General features: G+C 41.8%; 2 protein-coding genes across 4 annotated transcripts in view; one reads left to right on the top strand and one right to left on the bottom strand.

Moving 5' to 3' along the window:
- Positions 1 to 339: 339 nt before the first annotated feature.
- Positions 340 to 11,572, bottom strand: accs (1-aminocyclopropane-1-carboxylate synthase homolog (Arabidopsis)(non-functional)). 3 transcript variants are annotated; one of them, XM_039809218.1, is made up of 16 exons: positions 11,447 to 11,572; positions 9,979 to 10,967; positions 9,111 to 9,874; positions 8,948 to 9,007; positions 8,790 to 8,860; positions 8,600 to 8,669; positions 6,734 to 6,800; positions 4,970 to 5,067; positions 4,142 to 4,219; positions 3,826 to 3,926; positions 3,264 to 3,353; positions 3,110 to 3,155; positions 2,822 to 2,963; positions 1,883 to 2,025; positions 1,555 to 1,708; positions 340 to 1,258 (listed from the first exon to the last, which is right to left on the bottom strand). In XM_039809218.1, exons 2-16 carry the CDS (start codon positions 10,616 to 10,618, stop codon positions 852 to 854), a joined length of 2,931 nt encoding a protein of 976 aa, XP_039665152.1. In that variant the 5' UTR covers positions 10,619 to 10,967; positions 11,447 to 11,572; the 3' UTR covers positions 340 to 851. The 3 variants fall into 3 exon arrangements, with proteins under 3 accessions (XP_039665152.1, XP_039665151.1, XP_039665150.1); XM_039809217.1 differs by lacking the exon at positions 11,447 to 11,572 and having other exon boundaries at positions 9,979 to 10,640; positions 10,823 to 11,419; XM_039809216.1 differs by lacking the exon at positions 11,447 to 11,572 and having other exon boundaries at positions 9,979 to 11,419.
- A 41-nt stretch (positions 11,573 to 11,613) lies between these two features.
- Positions 11,614 to 25,772, top strand: part of furinb (furin (paired basic amino acid cleaving enzyme) b) — an 83,607-nt gene continuing 69,448 nt past the window's right edge. The window contains exons 1-2 of the mRNA XM_039809219.1: positions 11,614 to 12,478; positions 18,145 to 18,420. Of these exons, the coding sequence (XP_039665153.1) occupies positions 18,244 to 18,420 (177 nt within the window). The 5' untranslated portion in view covers positions 11,614 to 12,478; positions 18,145 to 18,243. The remainder of the gene's footprint in view (positions 12,479 to 18,144; positions 18,421 to 25,772) is intronic.

Here is a 25,772-nt window from a genome sequence, read left to right as displayed (position 1 = left end):
GTGTGTGTGGGGGGGGTGTCAACGGGCGATGATGCATGACAACACATTTGAGGAAAACCCACTCTCGCTTTCTCACAGCAGGGGCACACGTGATGTGGTTGATGGTGTCTTGAAATCTCTCCTCTTCGTCATACCACCCCCTTCGCTTCCCACTGTAGCAATGGAACGGCCCCACAGCCCACCCAAACGGAAAGGTTAAAAAAATAAAATGCCTTTAGAGCGTGTTTCGTACAAAATAATAAAGTAGATCTCTTAAAATAAAAACCTAAACGTATGAAAGTCAAGATACTTATCACTGGCCCGTTCAGGTCTCACTCAAAATGAAAGATTATAGTCAAATAAAGAATAAATGAATTCCTTTATTCACAGATCATTAACTTTACAGAAAGTGCAATACATTCTGATACAACAAAGTGCATATGAGCAAATAATAAAGATGTACAATTCAGATTAGAATATTCAAGAGAAGAATAGAACGTGACTTTTGGTTGATTATATTTGGCATTCACTTAGAGTTGCAGTAAATAAACATACATATTTTCAGTCTGGATAACAAAAAAAATAAAAAATAAAACAAGGCCAACTCCCTTCGCAGATTGAAAATAAGGCCTAGAGATGCAGAAATAAAAGTGCTCCTGTCCTTCCATCATGGCCTTGCCTGCTCTACTTTTCTTCTTCTCTTCTCTTTAGCCTTCTCACAGCTAATATTTCCTGGTTACTCAAAAATAGACATCAGATTTGACCTTGTGTCAGGTGTTTGTGTCAAGCTTTTAACCGTAAACACAGAGACTAAGAAGGGTGCTGAAGTGCTGCCTCTGCACAGCTACAATGTGGGCCCCTTTATCCTAAGCTTACTTTCTGGCTCTTTGCAGCAGGGCCTTGAATACATCAAGAATCTGTGGGTCCTCCCCAGCAGACAGCTCTGGAGTGTTTTTCTCCAGCCAATCGGAGGAGTGGATCTGGTTCCTGAGCGTGCCAATCAGAGAATCCAGACTGTCGGGCTTCGATGCATGGCGGTCCAGCAACACTAAGTCCCCAGTGTCCAGCGGGCCTGTGTCAGGAACAGGGCAATCCTTCTCCATCAGCTGGTCGGATGACTTACTCTCGGGTGATGACGCTGAATTGACAAGCGCAGCATTGTCTGAATCGTCACTGTCCTCTTTCTCTGATTTTTCGCTCTCATCGCTGGCTTCTTTGATAGAGTGCGAATCGGGGCTTCCTTCAATTTCTTTCAAGGCCTCCCTAATCCGCTTCAGGCCTGAAATAACACAAAACATTAACAGAATAAGTCAGTAACTAGTATCCAATCATTACCTAGCTTAAGACACAAAGCAGGAGATACACTGGAATAAAACAAACCACTGACTGAACAAATGAAATAATAAATATGATCTAATCAATGTCTAGTTTAAGGCAGAAAATGGGAATTAGAGGGGGAAATAACATAACTCACTATTTAATAACTTGAAAAATAGATATGAACTTGTCAATATATCTAATATAAGACCGGGAGTAGCTGAACAATTGAGTGGGCATATTACACTAGAGACTGACCGAGCTGAAGGTGGTGCTGTTGGTCTGCGAAGACTATGCGGAACCAGCCGGGCGTGGAGCAGCAGAAGGCCTGACCGCAGCTCACCACCACCTTGTGTTTGAGGAAACCCTTCCACAGAGACAACTCCTCCTCAAACGACGGCTCTCGGAGAAACTACCAAAATGCAGAGACGGAAGTGACACATTAAGCCCACAGGGACACAATCTTTTCCAGACATAACCATTATTTTTATTTAATGCAAATAGGTTATTTTGCATTTGAAATTAGTGAGAGTGGGAAACGGAAATATTAGCCCCAAACGTCTTAGCGGGACTGTGATCTCGGTACCTTTCGGAGGTCCGCCCAGACGTACAGCGCAGCATGTCTGTCCAGGTAGGGGATGCCCATACTCCGCAGCTCTCCTGTCAGGTAACTGTGAGCAGCTTTCAGTCTGCGCCTGTTCTCAGGCAAAAATTCCTTGCTGATCCACTCTGGAACACGAGAGTGTGAAGTGATAATAGGTAAGTGTAAATCAGTCCTTCCAGAAAACTGTGGAGTTTTTTTGAGATTGTTGCGGGCAAAAATCCTTGATTATGCGGCACGTTTTCTTAAAAAATGCGATGGAATATGCAGGATATTTATGCAATTTTATGCGATGAAATTGCGGGAACTTGCAAAAACTGCGGTTTGATGAAAAAGAGAGAAAAAAGCGATTCCCCCAACACCCTGCTTTTCAATGATGTTCACGTCGCGTAATTACGTCACTTCATAACGTTCCCATGGCAACAGGGGAAAATGGCTGCTCTTGTGTGAAGTAAATGCAACATTTTTCAACTTTCTGCTAAGATGTATGGGACTTTTTTGCAATGAAAATGCGGGGATTATGAGATCATGTAAGCCCTGCATATTTTGCGCGGAAACCGTCAATTTATGCGCCAAAAGTGGGGCGTATTTGAAAACATGCGCCCCCCCTGCATAAATATGCGGACTTTGGCTGATTATGCATTGAATTATGCGATCACATAATCGCGTTTTTCTGGAGGGACTGGTAAATTAAATGTTACAAATCATATCAGAGAAAGGCAAAAAAAAAGGGACGCTATCTCTCGGTAACAGGGAAACTGCTACAAAGCAAAATGTTTGAATTGCTGAATATCTTACATCCAAAATCATTTGAATTTATGCATTTAATCTTGACTGGTCTTTTACCAAAAGGGGTTTGATTGTGAGGATTGTTTTCTCAATGCATTGTGTTTGCAAAAGCACATGTGAAGCTTGGATCCGTACCTCTGTCCTGAAGCAGTTGTGCTACCTGGTGCTGGCTGTTTCCAGAGACGCCGTGGAATGCGCCCAGCTGGGCCAACGCCTCCACAAGGTCTCTGTTCTCGGTATACAGAGTGCCTATTCTGATTCCTGCCATTGCAAAGTCCTGGAAACGACAAGAGGAAGTAAATGAAGAACGGTGAAGGCAAACGCCCACTAGGGAAAAGCTGAGATTTCACTGTTCTGTGAGCAGTGATGTAAAAAGTCTCCCGTCTTCTCTCATACTCTCATACAGCGCAGCACAGTACGTACCTTGCTCATCCCCCACATTACATGCGTCCTCTGTGGGTCAGGCAAACTGAAAATAAGAGCACATCGTTAGCAGCTCAGATGCTGCCTTCAGCCTCAGTTGTTATGATTAAAGGTCTAATGGAGTAATCAAGCAGAGGCTGGGTTCATGCAGTACCTGTCTATACCGAGGACACTGTTAAAGGCGACAGATTCATCAAAGACCGTCAGCATGTACACTTCATCAACGATACAGTGGAGCTCATTTCTAAAGCAGGAAATCGTGGAGAGAAAGAGAACATAAATATATACAGTGCAGCATTAACAAAACATGGTTTTATATTGTCAATGGTTGTTAATGACAAAGGAAATGCAACATAAATATAAATTGGTCCCTTCAACGCCCTACGTCAGTGTAAAAGCACTGTGGTTTATGGTTACAACACCTCTGTGGAGGGAGTTACTCTGGCAAGATCATTTAGAAAACAATAGGTGATGCAGGAGACTCCTTGGCACATGGCTGCACTTGACAATATGTTAATGGTTAAGAGAGGTGATAAAACTTAATCAAGAGCGCTTGATATTCCACACACGGGACAGAGCTCTCGGGCTGTAAAATAAAAGAGATCACACTAGGAACTGTATGCAGCGCTTTGGCAATGTGCTTAAAGGAGCCACAGGACTGCTGGGAGGATTACAGTGTTAGGCCACAGCGTGAGATAATAGTGGGGCAAACATACCTTTTGGCAAACTCCAAGAAGGCAATCATCTCATCCGCCGTGTAGATCTCAGCCAGAGGGTTGTGGGGGTTCATCAATATAACCGCTCGGATGATCAAACCCTAAAAGAGATGGCCAGTTTCTAAATAACTAAACATGTGTCTCCACAGTCTTTAGAAATTAAGCTGAAAAACAAAATCACTGAGAAAAAGAGAGCATCCAAGACGTTTATCTAAACTAAGAACTTTATCCAAGCATTTTTGGAGTGGTTCGGTTTCGCTTTCTTAAAATAGTCATTAAGGTTAAGTGCTTAAGAATAAATGCATTTATAAAGTACCTCTTGTTTAGCCCTTTTCAGACCTTCTTCTAGTTTGCCTTCAGTAAGGTGGAAGGGCCGACTGTCTTTGCCATCAGCCTTAAAATAAAAACACAAAACAACAACATTCAAATTGGGCAACTGACAATGCTGCGTGAGATCACATGATGCATTTGAAAGGTGAATGCATTGTCCATATGAATAAATATATATACAGTACAGGCCAAAAGTTTGGACACACCTTCTCATTCAATGAGTTTCCTTTTTATTTTCATGACTATTGTAGATTCTCACTGAAGGCATCAAAACTATGAATGAACACATATGGAATTATGTACTTAACAAAAAAGTGTGAAATAACTGAAAACATGTCTTATATTTTAGATTCTTCAAAGTAGCCAGCCTTCACTTTTTTTTATTAATAAGGGAAAAACTTCCACTAATTAACCCTGACAAAGCACACCTGTGAAGTGAAAACCATTTCAGGTGACTACCTCATGAAGCTCATTGAGAGAACACCAAGGGTTTGCAGAGTTATCAAAAAAGCAAAGGGTGGCTACTTTGAGGAATCTAAAATATAAGACATGTTTTCAGTTATTTCACACTTTTTTGTTAAGTACATAATTCCATATGTGTTCATTCATAGTTTTGATGCCTTCAGTGAGAATCTACAATGTAAATAGTCATGAAAATAAAGAAACACATTGAATGAGAAGGTGTGTCCAAACTTTTGGCCTGTACTGTATATAGAATGTATATGATCAGCAAGGCACAACAAGTACTTATAGAATTACAGTTTTAAACACAAGCACATAAGCTCTGCAAGTCAACCAGGCTCTGTATCCCTACCTCACAGTCCAGAGGAACATGGAAGAGTTTTACATCACTATACAATTGTAGATCCTCAGTGATAACGCCGTAGAAAGGAGTCGGAATGAGAATGGCATCTACAACGTGAAAAAAACAACCACCACGTGAAACTGACACAAAGAGCAAGCTATATAACCCATATAAGCTACTATTTAGGTTTTACTACTTTTGTGGTATCTTATGGCTGGTCAGTGCATTACCATCTATGCTGAATTTCTTTCATTTTTTTAAAGATTATTTTTTGGGGCTTTTCCCTTTATTCGATAGTAGTGGATAGACAGGAAAGGGGGAGAGAAAGAGAGGGGATGACACGCAGCGAACCCGGGCCACTGTAAAGGACTCGGCCCACATGGGGCGCCCGCTCTTACTGGGTGAGCTAAAGGCCGCCCCGTCTGAATTTCTTTAGTAAGGGTTTTACAACAGCTGTTGTTGAAGGGCTCTGGGAAGATGCCCGTTTGAAGATATGGATTTATAAGCTTTAGGACATGACTTGAAACACTGTCAAACACCCGCTTAAGAAATGCCGTAGGTACAGGGTCGTTGGGGAGGGGACTTGCAAAGTTCAATTTATGTAATACAGGTAACTTTTCCCACGGTTACATCTTTTTGTAACAGGATTTTGCTGAAGTTGTTCTGTGAAGAACAACGTAGCTGGTCAATAGTGGTAGAATAATATTCTAGAGTTTCCAGCACTCTCCTCAATAATATTGTATAAGTAATCCTTCCTTGCCAGATGTATTGCATTGTTATAAGCAGTCGTGGCTTCCTTGTATATATTACAGTGAACTGTGAGCTTAGTTTTTCTTCATTTTCTTTCAGCTGCTCAACAGATTCTCTTAACTGCATCAACACTGGTATTATTTAACCATGGGGAGATTCTGTCAGTCTACCGCTTTTTAACCTTCAGTATTTAAAGCAGATGACGAGGTGTTGTCGAAACTTTCGATAATGGCATTTAAAAAGAGCAGTGATGGCTGTATGACTCAAATTATTTCATAACATTAGAGAACTTTGCTTCAGCCTTCGCATTTAGGAATCACTTTTAAACCAAAAATACCCTTTTAGTCTTTGTTGAGATTAGATTGGCATCAAAAAAACATACAGCGATGCTCAGAAATAGGTAAGTCAGATACAGAGACATTGTCCATGTTTAACCCGGTTGTTATGTTACCAAGTCTTGAATGTTTACCAGGCTGATAGGTGCCTTTATTACATGTTGGTTAAGTCCAAAGCTGTCCAGTAAATTCACACGCTCCATAGCTTTGGAGGCATTCTTTTTATTGATAAGAATACTCAGGTCTGCGGCCAGGATTGATCTATCATATCTTGTGATAGTGAGATCAGCTCTGAGGAAAGACAAACACGGGCTGCTTTTCAGGCTTTTCAGGCAAAGCACTTATTGAGCTAAATAAATATATTACATTGCCTAAAATGAGGCCTTGCTTGTAGTAGTACTAAAGAAGCAATTTATGCAGCTGCCTACATCAAATAAATAAAAAAGTGTAACGTTTAAACGATTATGCTACAACTTCCCCATTCTGTTATATTTTATTCAATGATCATTTTTAATACAAAACAGGCAGGAAAAAAAAAATTCCTGTTGTTACTGTGCACATGTTTGTATTCATACACTAGAGATATGGCTGTATTGTGTGTGTGTGTGTGTGTGTGTGTGTGTGTGTGTGTGTGTGTGTGTGTGTGTGTGTGTGTGTGTGTGTGTGTGTCAGAGAATTCTAAACCTACCTTTAGGGTCACAAATTACTGCTGCAATACACGAGAAGAGGGAGCCACAGCCGTTCATCACCACAACCTGAACAAAGACACACATCCACCGTGTTATGAAAGACCCAATTAAGGCACAGAAGGAGGCCTGATAAATATGCTACAAATTCATCCACTTTCTAAAACCGACATTCATTACATCTGAATTTAAGTTGGTTACCCGCAACAACAAAAAGCTCTGTTAGTTCAGTTGCAGCATTTAGCATCTTCATAATCATTTTGGAGTTAATCAGATAAATTAATTGAATCCACTGCTATATTTTTGGAGAACGAATGGCTGTTATCCAGTCCATCGTCTGCAGCAGCAGCAGAAAACAAAAACAAAACATATTTTCAAAAAAAAAGGACATACTTGTCAGTAATTACATAATTTGCTGGACATCTGTATCAGTCATTGGAAGGGATCCTTCTTTACACAAATCACGGAAATGCAGATGGAGTAGTTACACAAGAACAAATCAAATGTAGTTATCAGGTTCAGGAGCAGGGCCACGCCTCAACCACACCTCTAATCACCCGTCAATACTTAGCTAGTCAACCCATCCATCCAAATCTGGTTGTCTCAGATTTCTCTACCCACCCTTCCTTTCCCTTTCGTCCATTCTCCTTCCTAACTCCTCCCTATTCACATCCCTTCTCCCCTCATTCCTTCCTACTCAATCTGGTGCATACCTCTCCCATGTCTCATTCGACTGCATGTACCGTCCGTGTGGGCTTGTAATCAGCGAGCAGAACCCCCACACTGAGTCTCCCTCCGCCTGGTCTTCCGTACGTCCTTCTTCTACCTTCACCTCTCCCCTTTACATCCATTCATTTGTCCTCAATATCCAATACCTCCTGAATTTCCATTAAACCTGTAAATGGCATACGGTTGTGGCGTGGTTCAAAAATGAATTTATTCCAACCTGTTCTTCGTTGACTACATTTGTATTTGCCTTTTGTCTATGTCCCTTTTAAATCAGAAAGACAGCAGTGTCGAAAAAAATTTAAGTGTTTGCAAAAATGAAAGGCTGCAAGTCAATCGGTGTGCTCCAGTCCCTTTCTTTCCCCTTGATGCTTTATGTATTGTGGTGATTTAAATTGTAAGAATATAAAATTAAAAATATATAATTAGGAAGACCACAATGTTACAATCCTTAATTAAAAGGCCTACAGTCTGTGCCGTTTGTCAGTCCAGTGGAAAATAAAAAAACATAAAAAAAAAAAATAAACTCCTGCAGTCAATTTGTACCTATGTAAAAGCAAATAATTATTAGAAGTGTAATTTAGAGTTGATAGTGCAACTCGTCATTCTGAAGAATAGTTCCTTTTAGAATTCCAAATTATTAATAATAGATTAATGTATAGGTAGAACTGTAGTGTTGTTCAGGTGGCACTACAGTAGATGTTATAGTGTTCCGGAGTTTAAACTCTAGAGAGAATAATATATTTACCTTTTGTACAGTGGGCTGGGTGTAAAATCGTATTATGCAAGTGCCCACTATCTACAGTCATAGTATAAATGTTGTACAATATTTCCCTCTCACATATTGTGGAAAGAATGTAAATATGATAAAGCACCTCAGAACTGTTTATAGTGTGTGAGTAACTATACAGTATGTTGTTACATTTTCCATGTCTGCTATTTACAGTAAATGCTTTCCACAAACTCCATTGGTTTTTAACACGATACAAGGCAGAATATATTGTTATTCCCTTAAAATACAATATTTAGTATGGAATACTATATTATATAGTATATTCAATTGACTACCGTAGTTGTCTTAGACTGTTCAAATGACTTGGGTTACATCCCTTCCAGCAATAAAAGCAATAATCTTGACTCACATTGTTAGCTTGCAATGGCTTTGGAGAACAGCAGTAGTGAGTCAGGAACTTTGCAACCTCCTCTCTCAGGCTGAAAGAGAGCAAGATGGAAAAGTTAGAACAGGGTTTTACTACTACTTACTTGTTAAAATGTAACATTACTACGAGCCGCTCATCTTGATCAAAATAAAGGTCCACTTGAATCTCTTACAATGTGTGTCCCTTCCAGTCTGAATACTGCAACAAGGATGGGTCAAAATGTGGCATGTCAGGCTTGGTCAGCTGTAGCAGAAAGGAAAAGGAAATGCATTTGTGAATGCAGGCAGAATAATTTAGATTACCAGGATGTGAGTGCACTGCTAATCTTACCCGTTTACCAAGAACATCATAGCATAGTTTGTTCTCACTGGTACCCATGTTGATTATGCCCTGGAAGGAAGAAAAATAGCTTAGAAGTAATTGTTATGGTGTCATTTTTTTTTGCCATGTCAGAGCTGTCTGACAGCTGCATTTATTCATGACACAGACTCACATCAGGGTTTTTTGTGTCATGGTGTTTGTCCATTAAATATTGGGCATAGCCCTCCTGGAGAATGCCTTGAGTCTGTCGGATGCTGTTACCACGGTTGGACAGGTACACGCTGGGGCCGAGAGTTGCTGCACCTCTCAGTGCTGCCAAAACACTCTGAGACATTTTGCAGGCTTTGACAGATGCAGGCGGCGTTGACTCTATTGTCTCCTGAGTGGAAACAGCCTGTGTAGTGGGAGCCTCTGAAGGTGGCTGAGATAAAGATGAGGAGACAGAGGGGGCTGCCGTGGTCATCAGAGATGCTGACAGATGAGCTAGGGGTGAGACGGAGGGGTCAGTCGGTGTTGTCGCGGCGGTCGGAGCGCCCTGTCTGACAGCGACCAATACCCCTGTGAGCATGCTGAACAGGCGGAGCTCATGCTGGCGCTCCTGTTCCGCCCTCCTCTCCTCCCGCTGTTCCCAGCGCTCCTCAGCCTGCAGCTCTCTCTCCAGCCGCGCCTCCTCCAGGGAGAGGAGGCGCTCCTCCGCTGACTGCTGCCATTTCAGGAAGCTGGCCAAGGCTTTATCCAGGCTTCTTTGGCCCACGCATCTAGCACCCCCATAGCTCCACGATGTCTTGCCGCCCAGGCGACGCTTCCTCTGTCTCACAGAGGTTGGGGGACGAGAACCCTTCTTACCGGGCCCCTCTGATGTGTCCTGTGGCCCAGGACCACCAAAAGCCTGGCTGACAGCTGTGGCGGAACCGGCAATGTTCAGGTCACTAAAGCCTGGGGATGTGAAAAAAAGAGAAAGAACTTTTCAATCATCATTTTCTTAACTCATGTTAATGACAGTGATAGTGATGATAATGATTCTAGTTTGGATTGACAACCTGAAGGTGAGATTCTCGCATTTGTTGAGCTCTGTCCATGACCCAGAGGGTCGTCTGGCCCCGGTAGAGACTGGCCATCAGTTTCCTGGTCATCTTCCGATCCATAGTACATCTCGGGGGGAGCGACACCTGAATTCAGCAGGCTCTCCTCAACATGTTCACATTTAATATCCAGTGAATCTCCAGGTTTTGGAGGCTGACCAAACAGAAACCCACCTGAGGAGGCAGGCCCGAAGGTGCCGGCTGGAACTCCTTGCAGGTATGCCTCAGGCCCACCTGGGCACTGAAACACCTGTTGAGCTATGACAGCTCCGCCCAAGGAGGAGTAGGTGATAGCCGGCCGGTTGGCCAGCACCCTGTCCATCACATCATAGAACTTCCAAGACCTCATTTTGTGATTGTCCTTAATGCGGCGGTACTCCAGCTTCATCTTTTTGATCTTCTCCCTGCACTGGTCACCGGTACGGTAAATGCCCTTTTCGCGCAAGATGTGGGCTATGCGGTCAAATACACGCTGGTTGCGCAATGAGCTCTCCAATTCAATCTGGACCGACTCATCGGACCACAGCTGGAGCAGCTCCACTATCTCCGGGTCAGTCCAGTTGCTGCCTCGCTCATGCCTCCTGCCGCGAAAGTCCATCCTGCAAGTTACAGGAGGTGTTCTGCAACGCAAGATGACGGGGCAATATGAAGACACATTGGTAGCCTAGCCTACAGTACCTCTGCCATCCTGACTTCAGGAGCACCCAACGTCAAACAATGAAGCTTTAAGTGGACACATGTATTCTTAACGTCAATGTTTAAAGAGTACTACTATATACGTCATTTTACCCACTTATCTCACCGTAAATCAAAAGTACAGCTCTTCGGAAACAGATTGTTGTGGAGCTTTTACTCAGATGTGACATCAACGTAGGTCGACACTGTCACGGCTGGTTAACCCGATTTGGTTAACTGGTTTGGACTGGCAAAGCTTTGTTCAGCCGGTGCTAAAAGATAGAATTCATTATTAGAGAATATTTGTCACATCTTGGCGAGATGGGGAATAGGACGCGTACAAAAATATCTACATCCGGGTTGACGGCACATGCGTGCTGTCCTTACTCCGGGATAACTTTGGTCCGTGCTAAAGGAGGAGCTGCTGAAAGCGAGCTGGGTTTTATGCCAGGCTGTAACGGGTAGACACAACCACACGGAGTAACGTTAGAGCTATGTGTCATGGCCCCCTCTACCGTACGGTGTGCTTTTCATTCATGTGTGTAAGTTGAGTAGATATCCAGAAGATGGCGGTCACACACAGCGGTACATATACCTAGCTAGCTATGCATACAAGCTATCTGGAAAACAAGGACGTGTGTTTTGGCTACAAGCGTAGGCCAGAAATCCTATTTAACTATAAAATAACCATGACAGCGGTTGGAATCAATGCAAACAACCATAATTATTACAAAAAAAGGCTTTGACTTACCGTTAGACAAACATTAATCGAGGCTTTGTCGTTAAATATAATTTCCTTGTATAAAAGTGTACTTTTTACTGTTATAAATCATGGATTTATATGTAATATCATACCACGTATTAATGTATTCTACCTGTTTAATAAGGTAAACTGTTAATGTCGAATAAAAAGTGGATAAACTTGACCTTAGGTACATTTATTCCTGCTTCGGGCTACGTAAAACGGTCACCCGCCCCTTTCAACGACCACGGTGTAACAAATCAAGCATACGCGACAGTCCAGTCGGCTCTAAACGTGACGTATTTCCTGGAGAAAGGATTTTTGAGGCAGTTTGTTGTTATCTCCATCCAGTAGTGAACCGTTATATTGTATTGGCACGTATAGCACCTTATACTCCTTTTTTTCTATCCGTGTATTTACTTTGCGTTTGTAAATTAATGCCAGCAAAACAAGCCATGTGAAATAACTCAACCCGTTAAAAAACATAACTGGGTGCGACGGTTGAAGTTAACGTTAAACTGGCAAAATATAACCATAGTGGTGGTGGCAAGTTGTTGGCGGATAACGTCAAGGCTGCATAGTTGAATTCAGCACTTTTTGGAGGAGGATGGGCGTGTTCGGATCGCATAATTATTCATCTCCTGGACCAAGTGGTGGACGTACATCCTTAGGTTAGGTGTAAAGTTGAAAGTCAAGCCTCAGGAGAAAGGACAGTCTCCGCCCGGAGGAAGAAGAAGAGAAGGAGGAGGCATGACGTCTCGTTTCTTCTTAGTTTTTGTAAAAGCCACGAGTTAGATGTGTTCAACGCAGGGAGGGGAGCTGTGGCAGAGTGGGTGGGAACAATGGGAGTATTTGCGGAAACTATAGAGGCGATTTTAGCATAAAGTCTCTGCCAGCGCTGCCGACATCTCTTCCCAGTCTTCCCAGTCAGGTGAATCCTTCCCCAGTGAGGTAACAGGCTTAATCCAGTATAGCTGAGTGAAGGAGACATGACTTGACCAGCTTTGGTGCGCAGCGCTTCCTGTCTGAAGTTTATTTTTGGTAAGATTACGGCATGTTTGTTGTTCTCATGTATTCACTGTGTAGTTTTCTGCAGCATTTCTCATTTGACTCTTAATTCAGATTTATGTTCTGCTTTCCTCCCTCCTTTCTGTCTCTCTTGCGCACACACTCAATACATTTCCTTTTTGTCTTACTTATTCACCCTGGAGCCTTAATAGGCTAAACCAGAGACGGTTTAGAGATCTTTGGCTAAACCCCCTCATCAAGTACTTTTAGGCTGTCTGTGTATTGTGTGCATTGTTGTGATATATTTCAGTTAGTCCTTGGCAAGGCATAGATTGTTCAGACACATTTTACGCACTATTCCTCTTCACACAGGCATCAGATATGTGTGCCTATTTTGAGAATATCAAAGTGAGCTCAGTTTGAACCAACCAGCTGAAAAACTCAACTTAAAGTTATCTAACTCATCCCATCTTGTCCTCTGGTTATCAGTGTTATTTTATATCTCAAGTGCAAAAAAAATAAAATAAAAACAGATATCTGGGATCTCAGCAAGTGAGGAAGTCAGGGCCACCAGCTTTTGAAAGAAACAGCACGGCTCCAAGCTCCCCCCCTGAATCGGATTACATTACCTAACTGCATCAAAGATTACCTTTTTATAAAACTAATCTTTTATGCCTCCCTTTGTTTTGCCTTAATCTTGCCAAGGCCGGTTAAGAGATCAAAGCTATTAAAAGGGTTGGTCCTGGCTCCATTATGTTTATTTTTGCTAAAGTCAAACTGAGTGGTTCACATGTACACACTTTGCCCATTAACACCACCACTCCAGATCTGTGGATTCATCACCAGCGCTGGGTTTAACAATACTGGTAATTCTTCAGGTGTGAACTGAGCTCTTAGGAGCACACATTTTATAAAAAGCATAAAACAGGAATGCAGTGGAGGTGAAAGAAATAGGAAGACAAACTTGTCAACAGTATAACTCCTCTATAAACTAGGGCAGCGTGTTGTGGATGAGAGGAAGTTTGACACAGGGAACAATGCCAAGATTCAGATGGCTGTTAAAAGTTGGGTTGGATGTCTCTGTGGGACATTACTTACAGAATTGATTCTTTCTCCTGGACACATTGCTCCTGCCCTCGACAACATTTTATCAGGCTTTTTCATCTCCGTAGCTCGTAGGCAGTGGCAGCGAAGATGGATCAGGCTTTAGTGTTACTCAGTCATCACTGCGTTCTCACTCACTTCAAAGTGTGTCTCAGATTATCGTTGCACAGCTCACTTCCACCTGCGTCCCGCTGTCCTGACGGAGCACACCGTGCCTGTGCAATGCCCGTGGTTTTTCCAATCGCACTCTTAACGTGGAGCAATTTTCCCTCTCAGGAGAGAATGCTCGGCTGTCAGGGGTACTTCACAAATGCTGCAGTTCTCTTCTTTGCGTTGGTTTTCTGTGAGAGGGCAGCCCAGAGCACATGGTGGGTGTTGATTTGGCGGGTGGGCAGCCTGAAATAGAGCTGGAGTGCTGCATATGGTCTGTCACAGGCTTAGTGTGCTTGTCATTTCCAATGGAAATCACCTGTTCATCCCCATCAAGAGTAGATGTGGTATCTTGTCACGTTCTTTTTATTGCGTTGTGTCCGGAGTGATTCTAATGTAGTGGAAGTTACCTGGATGCATATGCTGCATGTTCATTCAACCGTAGGCTTCTGCTGCTGTTTACTAAGCAGTTTCTCTGGTACAGAAAACACTTGAGTCCCTCAAGTGTTTTCCTGGTCAAACCCATTTTCCAGATGGGTAGGAAAATCTAGTTGACAACTTTCCAGTCTCAATCCCAGTTCTCTTAATTCCAACGCTTCACTTTGTAAGCGGTAGATCTAGATGTGGGCTATACTTACAAAAATAAAATAATATAATGTGTTGCACTCAGTGCCATAATACTGATAATGTGGTGAAATTATCGGTTACTGTTGGTATTTTAATCAACAATGGAAATGATGGCCAAGCAGATAGTCATTCATTAATCATTTCACTCTGCTACAACTGACCAATGCTTGATTTCTGAGGCCAACACCAAGATGGATGTTTGAGAGTGTTACAAGAGCTGGCTGGTGTACATTGTTTTTTTGTTTGCTTTGTCAAGGATCCCTCAAATTTGGCTAATAAAGAGTTGTGACAAAGATGTTCCATGAGGCCAGATATTTTACAGTTGAGCAATAAGCATACGCTTTATTTTTTATATAATAACAGGAAATACAAGATATGAAGGTAATGAACAGTAAACTTCAAATGCAATTATGAAATTATTATAAATAGCTTTAAATGCAAACCTAAATACCAAACCTGCTAAAACATACCAGAACTGCCATCCTAAATAATCTGTGATAAGCGAGTATTGGCCAGTAATATAGATCCTACTGATGTGTGTGTCAGGCTGTAGCTCACAATACCATTTAGGCCATTGTATACTATAGCTATAACACAGCCTGAAAGATCAGCAAAAGACAACATACTGTTAACTATATTGGCAACATATTGATACAGTATTAATTTTACCATACTGATATTATTGTATATCAAAATCCCCCCTCCAGATCTTGCTGAATTTTTGCAAAATCAGTTTACAGCAGACTGGCTTATAACCTATCTACACAATAATGCATGCACAGTGTTGATGCACTGCTGATACATCTCCCTCTCTCGTCAGTACAGTTGAATAGTGAGGAGGCACCACAGGACAGGAATCCCTTTGTCATTGGTTTGTACACCCCAGTCGTGTTCTGATGGCCACTGAGCAGCTCCACCGGAGCGGTCGGGGCGTAAGTGCACCTCAGCTGTCAATGCTGAGGCAGAGGAGTGGATTGCTCATTATGAATTTTCTTGACGGAACGTCTAAGCAAAGTGTTTTGATAGGAACTACCTGTTGTTGCTGCTGCTGTTCTGTTCCATAATAGGACCTATTGAGCAAAATGTCTCGCCATCCTCCTCGCCACGAGATACTGAACTAAATTTGAAGGAGCGTCAAACGCTTGAAACAGCCGGTGCTGAATTAATGATTCAGAGCTGTTGTGTTATTTTAGCATACCACAGGCCACTTATACACCTCCTGCATGTCCATTGGCGCACATACACAAGTGTGGTACTTCTATTTTCATTGTAGTTTAGATCCTAAAGTCTTAGGTTCTCCTGTGGTTTGAAGGTTGAAGTTGCATCTCAGTTTAAGGCCTTTGATGTATATTGTAAGAGTAAGCAGCCTCTTGTTAACTCCTCTCCAGGCTGTGTTTTGAGAGAAGGTGTTTTGGGCGTTGTGTTGTTTTTTTTCTGAAATGCTGTGTGGGGGGAGGAATACCCCCTTCTCTCTCCTCCTCTCTCTCCCCCCATCTTCTCCTCCCTTTCCCAGCCCTCTCAGTGACAGCAGACCCCCTGCTCCTGTTTTTGTGACTCCAGCATAGCATCTAATGAGCTCAGAAGAATTGCACCACAGGAAGAGTGACAGCCCCTGGTCATGTTTTCATCACCAATCCTGCTGCTCTCCAATCACACCCACTCCTAAATGTATCTGTGAAGCCATACATGTATTCAGTGAGCTTCTTCTATTTGAATAGTTTGGATATGCATAGCTAATGGATTTACGGGGGATCTTAGGCAATAACAACAGCTTACCTGCAAACCAACTACCTTGTTACATTTTAAAATTGCCCACTGCCAAGCATTAGGCATTCTTTCAATTAGAGTTAGTAGGTTTTATTTTCCAAGTCCTCGAGAACGAGCCAGTAATTTGACAGGACCCATATTCACTGTGGGAAAGCAGTCCCTAAAAGGAGATTTTATGTTTGACATCATCCGAGCTTTAGCCCCTCACCCCTGTTTCCTGAGAGTATCAAAAGGCAAAGATGTCTTTAGTCCTATTGTATGATTGTTAGCTAGTTTCATTTTAAGAGATAATTGGACAGTATCATGTCACCATATTCCTGAACTGTTCCCCAGTATGGCTGGACTGTCTGTGCTGCCATGTGCTGTTTTTTGTTGTTTTCAATTGTTGTTATGTGCCATCTATATTAACAGTGCTGTCGGTAGGTGAACAGACTTGGTGACGAGGTGAACTGCCACCTACTGCCAAAATAGTTACCACTTAATTGGAATGCACTGTGAAAAATCAGAATTTTTTTCTTTCTTTTTTTAACGCCTATGAGTCTAAACACACTCCACACAGTCAGTACAGTTTGCTCTGCTGCAGGTTTGCCTTACCTCGCAGAAAATATAGGCTCCTATTGTTTTTAAGAAATCCATTAACAAGACTGAAAGTCTAAAGCCCCATAGCAGCCCCTTAAAGCCTGCAATGTTCATCACACACTCTATAATTTGAAACCGTTTGACAGAATGAACATACCATGGATAATTCTGCTAGATCCTTAAGGGAGTAATAAAAATGTTCATTTGTCCTGAGGGCGGCCATAGAGGAAAGACCATGGGGTCATTAGATTCAGAAAGGTTTATCTCCTTGGAAGCCACAAACTGCTGAGCAAAGATCATGACAGTCTGCCTACCAGTCCATGACATACCTTGTGAGCACAAATGACAGTAAGGTGGAAGCAAATACAAATCTCATTGATTGCTCAAAATAAAGAAATCATCTTTCAAGGGAGTAGGAATGCCATTTGTATTGCCCATTGGTACTGAAATATTCAAACCTAACGTTGGCATCATGGCCAGGTTTAAAAAAAAGAATACTGACTAAAACATCCTGCCAGGGCGACGAGCAGAACAACCAGTCCATGTGCTGCTCAGCTGTTTTCCCCCATCCGACTTCCCTTTGTACCTGCTAAGGTTTGTATTAGAACATTCAATTTCTTTGAATTTTTAAACCTCCTAGAATACCCAGCAGAAAGTCATACGTGAACCCAACAGATTTCAGACATCAGCATAGCAGGGATTGACTTTTGATCCAGCATTGGTGGGATCATCTGTTGGACTGTACAGACATTTAAATTGGCAACACTTCCCACCTCTCCATCTTTCTTCTCACTCAGAGCCCGTTAACTTGCCACACAGCTTTTACTTTTTTATATGCGACATACAGGCTTCTCTCCTCTATTCAAAGAACCACAAATCAAAAGCCAGCACACTACCCCAGCCTGAAATTCATTTTTTTCTCCTTTGAACACATGCTCAAATGATGGTTACCATGCTTGCTATTATACTTTTCAATTAAAATTAGTACAGTACCTTTCCCGGATGTAATAAAATTTTGGAATATCCTAAAACTAAGAGCGGTTTCTGGGCGAGCGTTGAAAATGTCCTCTGTCTAGCAGCCACAACTAGCTGCTGGTTTGCTTGGAGCTCGTCCTGTATTGCAGCAACATGCCTACTGTATATCATTATCATACATTACCATTTCAGGTCTGAAAAAGATGAGGCAGGATTGAAGAATGATTCTGTTTTTCCGGCAGAACCCTTGTCTGTTTTGACCTAATATTTATCTGTCGCACATTTATGAAAATGTTTTTTCTCTCTCTCTCTGAGTTTGACAATGGACCGTGAGTTGTATGCTGGATGATAAGGTCTGTGGGTGTGCTGTTTATTTTTGCTGCAGTTCTGGTTTCGTTTTCTGAATGGTATCTGCAGTAGGTAATTCAGGCCTAAGAGTGACCCAGTTAAGAAGGCCATGTTTGTGTTCATAGCTGACTCTGTCCTCTCATCTCTAGGATACTGTTCGACTTTGCTGCTGTAAGGTAGAGCAGCCCCACTCTGCCTGGGAAGCAGTGACAGACGGATAGACTTCCCTGTGAAGTGTTCTCCTTTTCATGGATGCCAGGGTGGTCCTGCTCCACTTATGGACAGTCGTTGTCCTCCTGATAGCAGAACTGAAGTGGATTGAAGCTGCAGAGGTCTACACCAACACCTGGGCTGTCCAGATCAATGGGGGGCCAGAGGAAGCCGACCGCATCGCCAGGCAACACGGTTTCGTCAACCACGGCAATGTAAGTCCTACTTGCAGCATGTGTGCGTGCGTGAATGAGTTTGTAGACATGGAAGAGGCGTCTCTCATAGTTAACTATATCACTGCATGTGAGACTGTGTCCAAACACAGCTATGGCTCGTAGGTGAACACTAATGCTACAAAAACCGTTGTACATCAAAGCCGAGCATCAGAGAGCCAGACATGACCCCTCCAGGCAATCCTGTTTTTGCAGCAGACTGCGAAAAAGTGTGGCCTCCTCCACTTCTTGTAGTTTAAGTGGGGCACACAAGACTTCCACACACACTGGCAGACTGGTTGTGTTTACGGCAGGAGCGTCAGGAATAGACAGGAATAACAAGGATGTTATTTCAGGGTCTCAAGGAAGGTTGTTCTATCTATTTAATTATGATGTAGGTCATTTAGTTTTATTGCCACCGCTATAGCTTCTTTTTTTGGTGTCGCCGAGTCATTTTAATTAAATGAGCCGCTGTGTCATACAATTTGCAGATAGGCCAAAGAAAAATAACTGTAGATATATTGAAGAGGTGAAGAAGAGGAAGGAGAGGCGGAAGTAGTAGTGACTTATTGTTCTTTCAGTGGTGTGTTAAGTCCCTTGAATATCAAAATGCTTCCAATTAGGGCTATATCATGATATGAGACTAGATATTGTCTTAGATTTTGGATATCGTAATATCGTGATATAACATAAGTGTCTTTTCCTGATTCTAAAGGCTGCGTTACAGTAAAGTGATGTCATTTTCTGAACTTACCAGACTGTTGTAACTGTTCTATTATTTGCCTTTACCCACTTAGTCATTATATCCACATTACTGATGATTATTTATCTAAAATCTTAGTGTGAGGATATTTTGTTAAAGCCCCAATTGTCAACCCTAGAATATCGCCACAATATCGATATCGAGGTATTTGGTCAAGAATATCGTGATATCTGATTTTCTCCATATCGCCCGGCCCTACTTCCAATGCTAAGCTTTTCCATACTTGTGCTCAGCAGATGACATTGAGTCGCTATTTGGTCCCCTCTACCCCTGTTACTCCACTTGACTTTACTTCATTTGCATGCGTCTTTGTGGAGCTGCCTGAGTGCTGCACACGCCAGTGAACAGCCTTCTGGATTACTTCTGAGGAATATGCGTAGGTGGTTCTGCATGTTGCCACCCCACTTCTCCCCCACCTCATAAAGCGGATTTTCTGAAAGAGGTTTTGCTAAATCAATTCAGGCTTATCTTTGCTTTCTTTATTTTGTCAGATCTTTGTCTGGAGTGCAAGGCCAGATGTTTTTAGTCCACCTGATGTCATCATAGAGAACAGTTGTCACATGGGTTTACAGCAATCCGGACAATATTTGATGTGTGTCGTTATATAATGCTCTTTATCGTCCACTGCATTATATTCAATTATATCCGCGTGACTTAACATTGAGCTTGTCTGACTTACATTCTGCTTGGATCTGGAGTTCATTTAGTATTGATCTGGATAGTTGCGGTTGTTCCTATCTTCCAAAAGTCTAAATGCATTGAACTGTGCATTGAAAGGAAGTGTGCATTGGGTGTAATGGCCCCCTATCAGACTTTTACTCTTAATTGCGTCTGAGAATTCTAGATGGAGAATCAATCTCTAGTATTCGTGAATTGGGTAAAATGGATTGTTAAATATTCTGCTCACAGAGCACACATACATATTCTAGACAATCACCCAGGGACACAATGCTGTAGAGCAAAAAAAAAAAAAAAAAAAGTCTCTCTTCCTCTGAATGAGACACTTCTTCTTTTTCATATTCCCCTTATGTGATCACTTTCCCTAAAAAAAAAAACTTTTATGGCTTTCTTTCTCCTGTTTATCTCTCCTTCCCTCATTTCACCCAAACCGCAAAGACCTCTCCCGACTCTGTTCTGTCCGTTAAACCACTGCATTAATGTGGAGATGTATAGTTTTGTTTTTCTCTTCGGTTTCATTTGTGATTGAGTCAAAGGAGTAGAGCTAGAAGCAGTCACAGGAACGAGTCTTTTAAGACGGCTGTCACTGAATCTCTAATGCCAGATGGCAGCTTGTCATTTTAGTGCATCTGACATTAAGCCGCTCAGGTCCCCAAATGGGAGTAAAGCCCTAAAGTGGGTCCTAAAAAAACCTAATCGCCTCATTCCAGCCAACCAACAGTACCTTTCTGTGATTCTGGGTGCATGACACCACAGCCCACAAGATGCCTGTCTCCTTTACAGGTGTGCTTTTTTTTTGTTGCAGTTTTGATGTGAGAAGCAAATATTCCAACAGAAGATATAGACGTTTTAAAGAGGGTGAAAATGGATACTAGGAAAATAGGAGAGTAGGAAAGAGAGTAGAAAGAATTGAGATAATTGACAATTTCCCATTGGAAAAATATGAAGAGTAAAAGTAAGACTTGTGGTAATAGCAGGATGGCTGTGAGTGCGTGTGGGAGACACTAGCACAAAAAGGAAGATAGCTAAGAGAGTTTGGTATTACGAACCGAAAAGCATCAGTTCAGGATGACTGAAAGTAAAATTTAGTGATGATCCACTGTCTGAAATTAGATTTCGTGTGAGTACATCTTCAGTCATTGTTTCCCAGAGGCACCCAAATACGTTTTTATTTTAGTCTCCAGTCCCTGAGTGGTTGCTATGAGAGAAGGATGATATATGCATAGTGTCCATGCTGCGACAGTACAGTGTGGGTCATGTGAGGGTATGGGTTAAACATGGCTTTGTATAGCTGGGCGCCTATAGGGGAAACAGCTTTGTCATTTTTCCATCGTCTTTGGTGGTTGTTCTACAGAGCAGGAGGTAATGGAATTTTTTTTTTTATCACTAATGTGATTACAGGATCATTACGTAACTGTTGATTTGTTCGCTGCAGTGCTCAGAAATGCCTTTATTGTCTTGGTGCGTCTTTATGTATTTGTGTATCACTCATAACGTTTCAGCTTAATTTTATTTGAGTGGGCGTGTGGGGAAGAAAGCTTGTGCGCCTGAGTATGTGTGTGTTTGCACGCGTTCAACACCAGGGTTTAAGTGTAAATGTCATCGAGACTTCCCAGTGTGCATTAGCATTATACATGTTGTCACGGAGGGTTGTTCGGTCTGTTTTTCTGTAATACGTTCAATAGTGTGTGCTCTTTTCTTCCAATAATGCTTTTGTGTCTGCGTGGGAGTTCCAGGCCTTCCAGTTTAGAGCTAAATGTCACGTTGTGTTCTTGGTGAGCCGAGTCAGAATCATTGTTTTTATGAGGATGGGCAGGCTCTGTGGGTGTTGACAGACTGAATCACCCCGCTCTGTGGAGTAGACGTCTCTCTCTCTCTCTCTCTCTCTACATCTCTCTACATCTCTCTCTCTCTCTCTCTCTCTACATATCTCCATCTGGGTCTCTTTCTATTTATAGCTAACTAACTCCAAAAAAAATGGCTATAGTGTAATCTGAAAGAAACGATACACAAGTTATCCGACTTCCCACCGTCTTTTGCAGCGGCCGTGACCCTTTTCAAAAGTTGCCGGAAAACACTCCACGGGCTCTTGTGTTGCAGAGGTGACAGGAAATTTCCAGCTGGTGAGCAAATGTTTGATTGCAGTCACCCTGTGTTGGCTGATTGTTCTATAACATTCCTTAGCAATTCAGTAGTCCTGCTGCAATTTCTCTCTTTTTCAGACCAGTTTTCCAGTGTCATACTATCACAGCCCCAAACACACACAAACACATACCCGCTCTGTGCTAGGTAGAATGTAATGCGCTCCAAGGCCATTGTCCATTACTCTGCACATGATACCTTGCCAACGGTGTGATGCACCAGCCAGCCTACTAGCCAATTCTCTCTCTCGCGCTCTCTTTGTTGATTTAATTCAATTCAAATGAGGTGTATTGGCATGAAATGTAACAAAATAAACACATGAAATACATCTCTCTCTCTCTCCCTCTCCCTCTCCCTCTCTCTCTCTCTCTCTCTCTCTCTCTCTCTCTCTCTCTCTCTCTCTCTCTTTGGCTGTGTGAGCTGGTCACAGTCAGTCAGGATTGAGTTCACGTTGTATTGTTTAAGAAATGACACGAAAGCTTTCAAGAATGCACAAGGGCAGTTTGCTCTCCGGGCAAGGAGAGATTAATTATTTTATATTGAAGTTTTATTCGAAAAAGCGAGCTGCGTCGGGCTGATTGTATCAGATAGTGTCATTGCTTTTTGTTTGGCTTGATTGTGATTGTGTGTTTTTCTGTATATGTGGCAGTTCATTTGTTTGGCTTGCTGATGTTTTTGTCCTCATTTTAAGGAAATAGTTTATTTAAAGTGCTCATATTATGCTTTTTGGCTTTTCCCCCTTTCCTTTATTGTGTTATATATCTTTTTTGTGCATGTTATAGGTTTACAAAGTGAAAAAGCCCAAAGTCCAGCCCAAAGGGACTTACCATCTCCAACAGAAAACATTGCTCCAAACAGCTCTATTGTAGTCCAGCCTTTACTTCCGTGACAAACGTGCGTCACTTTGTAACACACGTTATAATGCTCGCCTAGGCTAGCTGCTAGCATGGCACACCCTCATACTCTGCTTCTGACTAGCTTGTCGTGCTGACCTAGCTACTGCGCATGTGCGACTCCCAACAAAGATGGAAATGAAGTGAGATGTCTCACTCTGTAGCTAAAACAGAGAGAGCTCAACACACAGGGTGAAAAGAGAAGCTGCAGCAATGTGCAGTACAACAAAAATTATGGTGTTTTTTGAAAATTACACCATGTAAACATATTCTGATATAACCTCTAAATACAATTATGAAACTGAAAATGAGCATAATATAAGCGCTTTAAAGGAAGATTAAAAAGTATCCCTCTCGCTCTGGTTCTCTATCTCCGTCTCTGCCTGTTGTTTTCCCTATACCTGTTCTGAGATGTTTATATGCTCACTCTTCACCATTCTAGTTTCACTCACAAACCCATACTACACTGTTCTGCAGCAATGCCTGCACCTGCAGTATTTGCTGTCTTCTATTCCCCCAGGACTTTGAAGGAAAAATAAGGAGTGCCTCTCTGAATAAAATCTGTGAAGTCTTTCCGTTGGCACTAACGAAATCCCAATAGAAAGAGTCTCCAGAGGTGCTAATACTTCATAATGGTACCAGGAGATTATTTTAAGAAAGAGAAGATTCTTTCTCATTTTTGTTTTTTGCTCTGTCACACTAATGTCCCAAGGCATTTTCAGAATGTTTTCTTGTCCTTTTCCCTTTTTGTTCATTATTTATTTTTTCATAAGTAAACATTTTGTCACTGCAATAAATGTTCATGTTGGAGGATTGAAATGTATCTTTTTAGATAACGCAGAAGTGACTAATCTCACATTGTTTGTTCCCCAATGTAAACAAGCGCCCATATTCATATTTTGAATTGAATGGCTAAGCAAGCCACTGGATATCGGTACTTAACCGAAACAACCCAGTACTAAAGTAGTATCGGAAATTCTCTGGTCAAACGATACCTTAATTCGATCCTTTTTGTTCCCAGATCGCATCGTACGCAACTGAATGCTTCGATTCACAAGATGCAAAGTATTCTATTTGTTCAGTATCACAAGGTTACTGGTATTGGTACTGGCATCGTCATTTTCTTCAATGTGTGAAAACTTTTTAAAATTCAAATGAACTTTATGAACTTGAATGAATGGTCATTTTAGTCAGAACTCTAGTCAGAGCGTTTGTATTTTGTAATTTCAGTCTCATTCGGTGTGTTGAAATACAGCTCAGCTGCAGGGCCCTTGTTGATAAATCAACATTGAAAAAATGCATGTAATGTAGATATCTGTATCCCTCTGTTTTCTGTAATAGCCTGATTACTTTTGCAAACCACAACTTTCGAGACCCAGACACTGCCTCATTCTGAATCGACTAGAGCAGGGGTCTTCAGCGTTTTTTAAGCCAAGGACCCCTTAACTTAAAGAGAGACGGAACAGGGACCCCCTACTACATATTGTATAAAATAAAGTTGCATACAATAACATGTAGAGCAGCCTAACGCCTTCATACACACCTTTTTAGTGCATTAAATACTAAACTATTAAAATAATAATTGTTGGCATGATTTGAAAAATCATGTTTTAATGTAAAATAAACATGTGGCAGAGTGAATCCTTTGGATAAACTGTATCTGTGGATCTTGTGACTACCTTACCTATGGGCCAGTAAATCTATCCTCAGCGGGGTTTCCACAAATTGTGAAGCTGATTTATATTTGCTAATCATTTTGCAAATAAAATGCTGGATTCATATCAAGATATTAAAATTTTCTTGGAAACCTTCAAAAAAATCAACAATAACTTGATGGCCCCCCTGCAGTAACTCTGAGGACCCCCTAGGGGTCCCTGACCCCCTGTTGAAGATCTCTGGACTAGAAGTTATAACTCTCAGCCTGGAGTTGAGTTTTCATTCAAACTAAATTATGACTGGTGTGTTAACTGCATGCCAAATTAATCCGAGCACACAAGGCCATGCGACCAAGCATTTAAAAAGCTACTTTTCAAACGGAGTTCGACCATAGAGTGTAAATAAAGAGGTTACTGCTGCATCGCTTCCTGATTTCCCAAACTGTAGATACCGGAGGCCCAAATCACACAACGCTTGTGCGTTAATTGCGCATCAAAAAGATTAGTGGCGTTACAATTTGCTTTAACTCATTATTATTGTGTGTGTGTGTGTGTGTGTGTGTGTGTGTGTGTGTGTGTGTGTGTGTGTGTGTGTGTGTGTGTGTGTGTGTGTGTGTGTGTGTGTGTGTGTGTGTGTGTGTGTGTGTGTTATACATTATAGTTTTGCATTTTTCATTAGTTTTTATTTTGTTTTGACTGTGTTTTCAAATTCAGTTTAGTTTTAATTTAAGTTTAATTTAATTAGTTTAAGCGGGTTTGCTAGTTTAGTTTTTATTTTTTTTAAATGCTTAGTTTTAGTTTTTATTAGTTTTAGTGTTAGTTTTAGTCTTTTTTTGTAATATGGGTTATTTGTCAGGGACAAGATTCAAAAAGGTCAGAAAAAGTATTGTGTAATCAACTCAACAAAAACATCACACAATTTTAGAAGTACATATGAGAATGAGCTCAAATATGTAAACGGTCTACACAAGACGCAAGTGCAAGACAGACATGAACAGGTGTTTTGAACTTTGGTTCGAGTAAAGTGACGAACTTTTTGAAGTCAATCGACTCCCACAGTTGTGTAGACATCCCAGTATCAATATGCATATTAACCCACGCTTCCTCCCGCTTTTAGTGTTCCTGCGTATTTACTAACCAGCAGCTATCGGGTCGCCAGTGAAAGCCCTCCTGTAGTGTTCTCTGTCCTGCGGTTGTCTCCGTCATGCTGCCTGGCCCTGTACC

The sequence above is a fragment of the Perca fluviatilis genome, chromosome 8 (genome assembly GCF_010015445.1).
Source record: "Perca fluviatilis chromosome 8, GENO_Pfluv_1.0, whole genome shotgun sequence".
NCBI classification, from domain to species: domain Eukaryota; kingdom Metazoa; phylum Chordata; class Actinopteri; order Perciformes; family Percidae; genus Perca; species Perca fluviatilis.
The sequence above is the reverse complement of the archived record's forward strand: the minus strand, read 5'-3'. Positions and strand labels throughout refer to the sequence as shown.

Coding starts and splice junctions, on each gene's coding strand:
- accs (XM_039809218.1), bottom strand. CDS start 10,618: ATGGACTTTCGCGGCAGGAGGCATGAGCGAGGCAGCAACTGGACTGAC. Junction 9,875..9,978: donor TGCGAGAATCTCACCTTCAG/GTTGTCAATCCA, acceptor TCACATCCCCAG/GCTTTAGTGACCTGAACATT. Junction 4,220..4,969: donor ATGTTCCTCTGGACTGTGAG/GTAGGGATACAG, acceptor TTTTATTTTAAG/GCTGATGGCAAAGACAGTCG.